This window comes from Terrapene carolina, unplaced genomic scaffold (genome assembly GCF_002925995.2).
Source record: "Terrapene carolina triunguis isolate 2854851 unplaced genomic scaffold, T_m_triunguis-2.0 Scaffold69, whole genome shotgun sequence".
Classification (NCBI taxonomy): domain Eukaryota; kingdom Metazoa; phylum Chordata; order Testudines; family Emydidae; genus Terrapene; species Terrapene triunguis.
The window spans coordinates 51,048,408-51,059,518 of record NW_020664420.1 but is presented as its reverse complement, the minus strand read 5'-3'; the positions used below and the strand labels follow the sequence as shown (position 1 = coordinate 51,059,518).

General features: G+C 42.3%; 1 protein-coding gene across 2 annotated transcripts; it reads right to left on the bottom strand.

Annotated features, from left to right (window-relative positions):
- Positions 1-1,062: 1,062 nt before the first annotated feature.
- NR2F1 (nuclear receptor subfamily 2 group F member 1) lies at positions 1,063-9,933 on the bottom strand. Of its 2 annotated transcripts, none has more exons than XM_024206950.2 (3): positions 9,371-9,933; positions 6,561-7,088; positions 1,063-1,645 (listed from the first exon to the last, which is right to left on the bottom strand). In XM_024206950.2, exons 1-3 carry the CDS (start codon positions 9,810-9,812, stop codon positions 1,365-1,367), a joined length of 1,251 nt encoding a protein of 416 aa, XP_024062718.1. In that variant the 5' UTR covers positions 9,813-9,933; the 3' UTR covers positions 1,063-1,364. The 2 variants fall into 2 exon arrangements, with proteins under 2 accessions (XP_024062718.1, XP_024062726.1); XM_024206958.2 differs by having other exon boundaries at positions 6,561-7,085.
- Between the last annotated feature and the right edge of the window lie 1,178 nt (positions 9,934-11,111).

Sequence of the window (11,111 nt, the reverse complement as noted above, 5' to 3'; positions counted from 1 at the left end):
TGTGTGTGTGATACACGCATACACACACACACATATACACCACCCAACGAGCAAACCTCCAGTTAGCTTTCTGTATTAATGAGATGGGAATACCCTTTACATTTAGTGACTGGAGGAGAGAAAAACAATAATACCGATCCTTTCAGCAGAAGATAGCAAATGCAGCACACAATCAGACCACACAGTGTTGGGTCTTTGAATTCTTGGGGGGAAACCCCCACTAAGCTTTTAACAAACGAATATCAGGCAAAATGACTACAGTATACCTTATATTGCACATTACTGCACAGTGATGGTAGAATACAGTGACTCCAAACCTTGCCCATGAATTCTAAAAGGAAATAGCACTGTCTAAACTTAGCAGAAGCTTCAACTGACAAGAAAGGTGTTTCAAAATGCGTTGACCAGGGTATATGCACTTAGCTTTGTGATACAATCGCAGATAAATTGATTCATCTATGACATTGAACTGTGTGTGTTCGCATCTGTCTCTTAAATCCTAAATTTACACAATCAAATCAGTTTTGGAACACTGTGTGTTTTATACAACTTTGTAGCCCCCCTACAAGTTTTTAAAAGTTCTCCCATTTAATCCCACTGGAAGTTAAAAACGAGGGAGTATACGTTAGTAAACTCTGTTGGCATGGTCAAGCAACAAGACTAATGTTTTTTTTTGCTAAATTCTTTTATTTTTGTTTAAATTCTCACTTCAATTTTAATTCTTGAAGAACAGCTTCGACAACATATATCGCACTCATTATAAGAAGCAAAGGGTTATATCAAAAATTATTAGTATAGAATCACAGGAAACCTGGTTTGGAACCAGAAAAAAATACAAAACAGATATAGATACATAGACACAGGACAATTGTTTTTTATAATTATTTGGAAAATGTTATTTTCCCCTAATTCTTGTTTCTTTTTTCTTTATGCGCATACGATGTTTTAAATTTTACCAAAAAATGAAAATAAAGACTAATATTTTACAAAATGAATAACAATGTTCGTGGTAAGTGTTTGCGTGTGTGTGTTTTCTACACAAGATTCAGTTCAGCGTCAATATTTGTTTGTTTCTTTGTTTCTGTACAGAATATATCCACATCAGTCCACAATAAATCCTGGAAGATCCATTATTCTCCTTCTGGTTTTATTAAAATCCCTCGGTCCTTTTTCCAAAATTTTCCACAGACACAAGGTCCTTTCTTTTCCTTTCAAACATGGTCACAGATCTGATCCTACACGAGTCTTTATTTTTTTTTGTTTATTGTCTGCTTCCCCCCCCTCTCTGCACCCCAACTTTACTCGGTTCGTATATTTCTGTTTGTGTTGGTCCTCAGTGTCTCTATGGGGGTGTTGGCTGTGCTCTAGGAACACTGGATAGACATGTAAGGCCAGTTGAAGCTGCTCCCAGACAGTAACATATCTCTGATGAGGGTTTCAATGGGGGTTTTACCTACCAAACGGACGAAGAAGAGCTGCTCGATGACTGAGGACGAGACGGTGCGCAGGGAAGGCAGCCTCAGGAGCAGTTTGCCGAAGCGACTCGGCTGGTTGGGGTACTGGCTCCTCACATATTCCTCCAGGGCGCATTGAGATTTCTCTTGCAGGCTCTCGATATGGGCAGCATCTGACAGGCCACAGGCATCTGCCCAGGCAGCCACACACCAGGAGGAGACAAGGAGGGGAAACAGTTAGTTACTCAGTAAGCAAGCGAGCAAACAGCACACATACACAGGGACTAAATACACCGTCCCACCGCCCCTTCCAACCATAACACCCACATCAGCACCCAGGCAGGGCTAGCCGAGCAGCCACACCGACAGACAGAGAGACGCACAGGCAAAACCTCCCTTTGTGTTTCCTCCTCCACCTTGGAAATAAATAATGTAAGACGCTGTGTGTGTGTGTGTGTGTGGGGGGGGGGGGGCGAGATCTGAAGCCATACAGCCAAGCCACAGCAACCTGTCCTCTGTCAGGAGACTATCAGCCTCTGAGAGGGGAGAGAGAGGAGGAACGGGGCTATTATGCTCACGATTTTGTTTTAATCTACACACTGATGAGTGTTGTACCATGAATACAACTCAAACACAGAGCCAGGAGAGCCATTGTTTGGATTTATACTAAATGTGGCTTGCATCTATGCTGCATGCTAAATAAATACATACATTGATTAATTAATTCAAATACGCCGAGTTTCTGGACAAGGCTGGAAATCCGAACAAGTCAAAATGCTTTCGCAGTATGGGATTTGGAGTCTCTTGCCCGGAATCTGCAGTGTAATGCCAAAGAGAGAGGCTGCACTGCTCTCTGTATCTGGGATCAAGTAATTGAAAATAGGTCACATCTTTGTAAACTGTATAATAATCTAAGAGGAATATGGCTCAGTTACTCCAGATTGTGCTAAGCAGACATCTGCAGCTATCAGCCATAAAGCTGGAAGCGGCTGCAGTGCATGAGCATTGCCTAAATGTAACCAGAAATATATCCTTCATATATGTGTATATTTCATATATATAGCCAGAAGTATATCCTTCATATCCGGCAGAACGATGCGATCGAGGCAACTGCATACTAATCTGAGAACATGAATTTGAATCTATCTATCTATCTATCTATCTATAATTCCAAAACAGCGAATTATTGTGTATCAGCTGATTCGTTGAGAGACTTGCTCAGGAAACTACCATCATATAGCGGCCTACCATTATATAGGGGCAAATATAATGGATTTGCCCCTATAGTTCAAATATCCACATTGTTACGTATATTAATAATAAATATTTTTAAAACATAAGGCTCACAGGCGAGCAGTCAGTTGCAGTGTGGTTTACTATAGATCAAAGCCAGACTTTGCTATTATATAGATCTGTATATGAATTAATGCATGTTAATGGCCCCAAAAGGACATTACAAAATTGTGAATGTAAATTTATGACCCTGGAAAGACACAACAAATTATTCAAAGCAAAAATCTCTGGCAACTGGATTTTTGAAGTTTATGTCTTTCTATTTCAAGAACTGAATTTAAAAAGATTTCTGAACACCTTCATCTACCATACTATGGCCTCGAGCAAAAATACAAATAAAACAAGCTATGATTCAAGAACTTCTGAGGAAAAGAGCCTTTGACCTGAGCTACGGACTAGGCATCCCTCAGATATACTATTATCCAAGCCAGACTGTTTTGCTAATCCATACTGTACCTTTAATGCAATGTTATTTTGCAACATCTAAAGCACCAGGCTGCAATATCTATATCTATACCTATATCAAAAGAATAGGCCTGTTCTTGTTTGAAATATATATCAAAAACACAGTCCTGTTCATATGCTGATTGCCACAAATCACACTCCATATTTACATATATCTTGGTATTTTACATGTATCATCTGCTCATTATGCAATAGGATCCCATTCAACTTCCAAACAATGCAATATGAAAGGGTCTTACTGATAGCCCAACAGATTTTTTTAGGCCCCATATGTCATACCCTTAAGGTTAGTAAAATATTTATCAGATATTTACGATAAGTGCACCTACAATGCAGAGTCACTGGACAATCAAGATTGGGAAGTTACTTGATAGAAATACGTTAAAAAGGGGGAAAGAATACGTCTTAGATTTTATATTAGACACAGAAACACTTACAATTTTCTAATGCAGATAATATCTACTCTCGCTTAATTATTTGACATGCCCCTGGCATATTTGTTTATTTGAATTGTATTTAGCACCCTAAAAGTTTTTCCCCCCAACCGCTTAAAACAAGATTTAAAAAATTAAACACTATATGGTATAAAACCGATTAGATTATTGAGTCCGGAGAAATGGAATATGTGTAAGAAGTAATGCAATACATATTTACCATCCGTGAATTATATCTCAGTTAATAAAGGGAGGGCTAATGTGGAAATTCTGTGTCTCACTTTTTATATGGCAATGTGTCAATAAGGGAGAGCTCAATATTTCTTCCTGCAGTCTATGGAAAAGAAATTATGTAAATAAATAACCATTACTGTTCAGTACACTCCAGCCTCATCCTTTGTAGTACAGGGAATGTATTTCACGTGATGCATTCAGAAGAGTTTAGTGTTCAGAAAATATAGATGTAATCAACTGGCATATAACTGGAAATCAAAGTTCTTATTGCGCTGCAAATAGATTTATTGAATTTATGTTATTTTGTCTGGTCCCTTCGTGGGAACTTTTATTTATTAGAAGAACAATGTAGGTGTATAAATTAATAAAGTTTTTTTTTAAGGAGAAGTACGTTTGGGTCACGACCTAGTTCTTGGATGGTGTCCAGAATTTTAAAGATTAAATATACTATCCGGACCCCAAACGTAAAAAACACACCAGGATAACCTCATGCCAGCTTTAAATACTCAGTGTTTAGTAAACTGCTTTGGACAATATGTCTAAAAATGTATTTTCTATCAGTCAAAGTTTGCTTAAAAGTTGGATGACTTCGAGAAAGGCTTCCCATGAATTCCCCTCTGGCTAGCAATCAAAACAAGTTTAGTCAAAAGTGGAAATGTGTGTTTGGGGGTAAGGGAAAGGGGTAAATTACTACTGACAGCTGTATTTTCATCTTCTAATATGCCCCATGCTATTCTGCTCCAAAATAATATTATTGTTCTCTTCCTAAACCCCATTCATTGCTTTAGTCAATTGCTGGAGCAAGCTCCTCCCTTGGTAAATATTTCATTATATACTTGAATACATTACTATTAATATAGAAAGAAGGAGTTAAAAAAAAGCCACCAGTTACACAGATAGCCCAGGTCCAGAATTTGGGGGGAAAGATGAGGGCAAACGCCTTTCAGGTGTCTTTTCTTTTAATAACTACTAAACACCACACCAGTTCTCCCTCTATTTTACAATAATTTCTTCAATATATGTTTAAAAACAGAAAGGTTCTCAGAGATTGGTCTGTCTACTGATGAACATTCTGAAATGAATGAGTATGGAATGTAAGTCTGCAGACCGACTCGAGTTAAATCAGGCTGATAAATGCTGCCCAGTCTCTTTGTCACCTTTGAAAAACATGTTTCCATCAAGAAGACTTATTAAGATAAAATGCATTAAAATGTCGAGATGGCTAATCAGTAAATCTCCCATTTGTTTTAAGATCTGTACTTTATCCTTCGCAAAGAAAGATTCCCTCCAACACTACAAGACTGCATTTGCACTGAAAGTAAAAGGGGGCAGTCAAAGTACATGTCTCTGACCACCCTGCATACAAATTAGATACTCCTGTCTAAATAAATTATCTGATGTTCAAATCGATATTAATACTACATTTGCTACATTACAATATTGTGCAAATTTAAGAGTCATTTTAATACCATGTAAATACTATTTTTCATGCATGAAAGGCAACAAATATTGATGGATTATAAACTGCTTACTGTTAAACAAGGCCTTTGAACGATTTGCCATCTTTGTTCAAGAATGCTTTTAATTTTGCTTCGGCCTAGTTTCAAGATAGATTTATTACAACTGTTTATTTATTGCTAAATGGGAGGACTGGTTCAAAAAAGGAAAAGACAGAAAGAAAAAGAAAATAACATTGAGTGGCTTCTTATCTTGCTTTGTTTATATTTCCTATATTTTCCGAAAATTGTTCGTCTTTGATGTTTATATATTTCCCCCTCGAAGGTTACAATAATAAAAGATGTATTATAGTCTTATAGGCTACAACCCGAACACTTCAAAGCGAAGTTAATACAGTTTCCTGCAAGTTAATTTGAACCATCTATCATGAGAAAAAAATGTTAACATACATGCATGCATGTTACCACCTCCTACACTTAATTTGGTATTTTTTTCAGGCAATCTGTTAAAATTCCAATATTTGTGTGGTTTGCATAGCAAAAAGATTTCTCTCTAGGCTGGTAAGCTGGTACATAACCCCCTCCCCCTCCCCCGCGACTTGCTGTTTCTATTGTTGGGGTTGTTGTTTTTTTTTTTTTGCCTTTCTCTTTTAGATCGAATCCATTTTTTACGATCCTCAATAACCTCTGCAACTGCAAACATGAATGGTTTCCGATAAGGGAAAATCAGGCAGCAATAAATCAGTATTGTTTATGATTTATTTGTGCTTATGCACTCCTTTTAACACTCTCAGGGAGAACCTCCTTACCAGTTAAAGTACCACAAGAAACCCAGATCCCTTCTCTCTCTCGCAGGCACACAGTCAGTCTTACACGCGCAGATAAATGGTAATATTTCTCTTTTTTTCCCACCTCCACACCCCGTTATCCAAGGAAACAAGGAGCACAAACCCTGGCAGTGGGGATAATGGAATATAGTGTGTATAGAACTCCAGCCATCTACAGCTCTTCCCATAAACGTGGGAGCCACATTGATTTGCAAATCGAGTGGGTTTTATTAACCTAACCCCAACCCAACCTGGCTTGGGGGGGGGGGTAGCTGGGAGGTTTGACCCTATGATTTTGCTCTTGCTGTTGCCTAGTGATCTCTTTCGCCTTCTCCGACCTCTCCCCTCAGCTCCCCCATCCCCAGCCCTTGGCCTCTCTCCCCCGAGCACACTCACCTGATGTGAAGAGGACGATGGCTTTGAGGCAGCTGTACTCCGCCGAGTCGACGTGCAGGGCCTTGAGTTTCTCCACCTGCTCCTGGAAGATGCGGATGTGGTCCATGAAGGCCACCACCCGGTCGGCGGACATGGGCGAGGCGTGCAGGCCGGCGGCGGCCAGCAGAGGGGCCACATGCAGGGGCATGGAGCACTGCGCCGCGTTGAGCACAAACAGCTCGCTCCAAGTGAGCCGCAGCAGGGCCACCTGGTCGGTGATCTGCAGGTCGGGGAAGAAGGGGATGTTGCGGGCCCACTCGACGGCGCTGAAGAGCAGGCGGGCGGCCAGCTCGCAGATGTTCTCGATGCCCATGATGTTGTTGGGCTGCATGCACTGGCTGCCGTAGCGCGAGGTGGGGTAGGGCTCGGCCCGCAGCAGCAGCGAGATGTATCCCGACAGATAGCAGTGGCCGTTCAGAGGGTCCCCGTTGGTCAGCGCGTACTGGCCTGGGTTCGGCTGGGTTGGAGGCATTCTTCCTCGCTGAACCGCTGACAAAAAGAAAGAGAAAAGGAGAGGAAATGTGCATCCAGGAGGCTTGCAAACATCGCCTAACACGTTACAGCCGATCCGGAGACAATGCAGGGCTTATTCCCACAGACACACACACACACGTACAGAGAGCTATAGACAGCATATACACATGGAGCAGTGTATACATAACAGGCTGCATCTCCTTACCCTCAGCCCCTGTACAGGCATCCCGGCCCCATCACCAGCACAGCCAACAAAATAAAATAGAATACAAATTACAAATAAAAAAATCCCAACCAAAACAACGAGACAATCCACCCTCCCCCAATTGGCAGCAAAAGGAAAGCAACCAGCAAAACACAAATAAAAGAAATCCTCCGGATTGTAGCGTGCTGTCTGGGGTAAAAATCCCAGCAATCTGGTAAAAATATAGGTACCATAGCTCTTTCTTATTTCCCAGTCCATTGTCCGAGGAGCATGTAGATTTACAAGCAAATTGTTTTTTAAAAAAATAAATGTGTCCATATTCTTTAAAAATACCATCCAATTATCCTTAAAACTGGATCAGGTCACAGCCCCCCAGCTAACCACTTCTAACTTTTTATTACACGGAGCAAGCATCCGATACGTGCCCAGCAAAGTTCTCACTGATAGAAGGAAGAGAAAGATTAAATATTCGAAAGGGGGGGGGGGGAAAGAGTCTGAACTTACAGTAGCCAAACATTAGTGAAAAAATGCGATGGTTTAATTAATATCTTTGCTGCGTTGTTGCAACTGCAAAAGCCTGTAGACAGCTTTGCACACTGAATGCACAAGCTAGCAACTGCAAAAACACTGGATTCATTAACCATCTCAATACAAAACGTAAGCATGCTTTGAGTTCCTAAAGCTGACCAAAGTTTTTTTTTTAGTATGTGTATGTTTTACTTCATCAGTGTCAGTGTTCTAAACTGCATGCAATGTAAACAAAGATAATTCAAGGAGAAGATACGGCTACTGTGGTTTATTATTAACACACACCTCTATATAATTTATTTTTTCCAGTTTAGAGCGTGCAATATTTTCGTAACTTTATCCTTTATTATAGTATTGATTAAAACCTAAATTCCAATTGAGCCCTCAAAATCTAAGTGGCTGGACTCCTTTTTTCCCTCTCCATCTAATTATAGTTTTAAACTTGGCAGTTATTTTTCAATTAAATGAAAACACAATTCTAAGTTTGCTTTTTCCCAGACGCCTACAAACAGTTCCCTGAAGCTACAAATGAAGTCGTCTTACGTGCGAGCTCCTTCATATCTGAAAGAACTCACTTTCTTTTCTAGTGGCATATAAAATATAATTTTAAAACTAATTAAAGAAGTAGTAATCCCCACTCCACAAAATTGATTGTTTCGCTTCTTTGCCTATAAGACATCTTTAACGATAGTCACAAGGTGAACTTTAACTGTAAACTGCTAAATATAGTTAGAAAATATAGTGCAGCCAGTCTTACTACAGGAAAATGAGACATATTGCAAGCAAACATCAGAACTACTCTGAAAAATAGCATTTGAAACGGTGGGGAGCTCATGCCAGAAACAGACTATGTATTATGCTAAAATCAGAAGGATCAGTAAATATGTTGTAAATTGTAATTTGTATGCAGTATTTAAACAGAGGGTGGAGTTTGATGGAGAAATAAAATGAGCAGCATGCTAAAAAATGACAGGACTATAAAAACACGGTTCAGTCACAAACTTTCCTTTGAGAGCATGGAGTGAAAAGAAGGCCAGATCTTGCAAGAGGCAGACTCTACCATACTGGCAAGCACAAGCAAGCTGAGATACAGTAGCATATTTCTCCCCCTTCCTTTCTCTCTCCCCCTTCCCCCCACTTACATGTCTTTCATCTTTCTTTCAGGAAAGATGATGGTGGAAATGGATCTACTGCGAAGTGTTGTGGGGGGTTTAAATTTTATATATGGAGGGAGGGAGGGGGAATAGAAGGAAACCCATCTTGTAAAGAATGATGTCCCCCCAGCCTCACGTCAACAATAGACAAAACCACATACACACAGAGAGATTATACTAGTGATACCGGAGAAATAATAAATATTTAGTGACTGATCATCATAATAAATTCCCATCCCAGTGAGCAGGGAAGGGAAGTGTGCGGCGGCGGTGGTGGTGTGGGGGGGGGGGAGGAGAGGAGGAGGGCATCAGCGCAAACCAAAAGCCTGGGTGCAAAGCTGTAGATGGATTGCAAACATACACCCCGAGCTACAGAGAGAGGGAGAGTAGAATAGGGAAGAAATATTCACCTTCCCGCCTCATGCCCACTTTGAGGCACTTCTTGAGGCGGCAGTACTGGCACTGGTTGCGGTGGTGCTGGTCGATGGGACAGTTCCTGTTGGCACGACATGTGTAAGTTAAGTTCCTGCGGACGCTCCTCTTGAAGAAACTTTTGCAGCCCTCGCAGGTGAATTGGCCGTAGTGTTTGCCGCTGGATTTGTCCCCGCAAACCACGCACTCGATGTGCTGCTGGCTCTGGCCCGAGCCCTGCTGGCTCTGGCCCTTGTCCCCAGCTGTGCCCGGGGTGGAAGGGGGTCCCGGCTGGCTAGGGGTCTGCGGGGTGTGCGGGGCCGCCGAGGCCGCTTGCTGCTGCTGATCCCGGGCCGGCTGAGCTGCTGGGTTGGGGCCGCTCGGGTTGCCCCCGGCCACGTCTTCCTGCGGATCTCGCCAGCTGCTAACTACCATTGCCATATCTCGGGCCCAAAAAGTGCTGGGGAGCGGAGCTTCTCGCGGAGGGCTGCCGGGGAGAGGAGGGGGGCGGGGGGGAGTGGGTGGCTCGGATTTGGGGGAGAGAGGAGAGAGAAGGAATCTTGCCTGCCTCTGCTTCAGCTGCTGCTGCTGCTGCTGCTGCCCTTGTGCTGCTGCTGCTGCTTCTTGTAGCTGTTTCTGCCGTTTTCTTTCTCTTTATTTTTGCAACCCCCTCCTCTCTCTCTCTCCCTCGCTCTCTCGCTCTCTGTGGGGGGAAGGGAGGGATGAAGGATTTTTTTGCCCCCCCCGCTTTTTTTTTTAAATATGTTTTTTCCCTCAAGTTGCAAAATGAGAAGCGGCCGGCCGGGCTGCGGGGAGAGGCATGCAGGAGAGTCGCACGGGGGAGGCGATCGGCGGACACACACACACCGCACGCACCCGCCACACAGTCCGAGCGCTAGGAGTGCAAAGGATGTGCAGACATAGAGGAAGCTGGAGGAGGAGAAGGAGGAGGAGGAGGTCGGTGCTGCCGCCGCTGCTGCTCGCTGCCGGGGCCCGGCCGGTGCTGGTGCCGCTGCTTGTCCCCAGTTGCCGCCGCCGGCGCTCTGGGCTCTTTTGGGGGCGCAGGCCTGGGCGAGGATGGTGGAGAGAGAGAGAAAAAGGCTGCCGATGATCAGGGGATAAAAGTGTCCGGGGGCCAGGTCCAGGGCAAAACGCAGTCAGCCATTCAGGAAACCAGTCTTGGGAAACGCGATCGAGGAGGGATTGAAGATTAGACAGTTTGATGTTGTTGTTGCTGTTGGTTGTTGTTTCTCTCTCTCTCTCTCTTTCTCTTTACCAAAGAAATACAAAAGCAATTGGATGTGACTAATTCGCAGAGGAGACGAATTCACGGCGAAGTGTAAAAAAATAGAATATGAATAATAATGGCACACGCAGAAAACGAGAGATCCAAAGTAGGTCGAATAAATAAATCCTCTTCTTTCCCTCTTTCCTGCTCCTTCCTTCTTCTTCGATTATAATACACGATGCTGGTTACAAAAATCACTGGAGATCGGCGGGAAAATGTTCTCTCTTTTTTGCTCAAAAAAAGTATTTCAGATAAAAACTCATCAGCCAGGACGAAAAGCCTCCTCCAAAATAAAAAAAATAGACAATAATGGAAAAAATGATGATATTAAGATATGAAAGCGTCCTCTCTCTCTCTCTCTGGGCTGCTGCTGCTTCTTTTTTCCTTTTTTTTTTTTTTTTTTTTTTTTGGTTTTTTCTTTTTTTTTTTTTTTCTTTTTTTTTTTTTTTTTT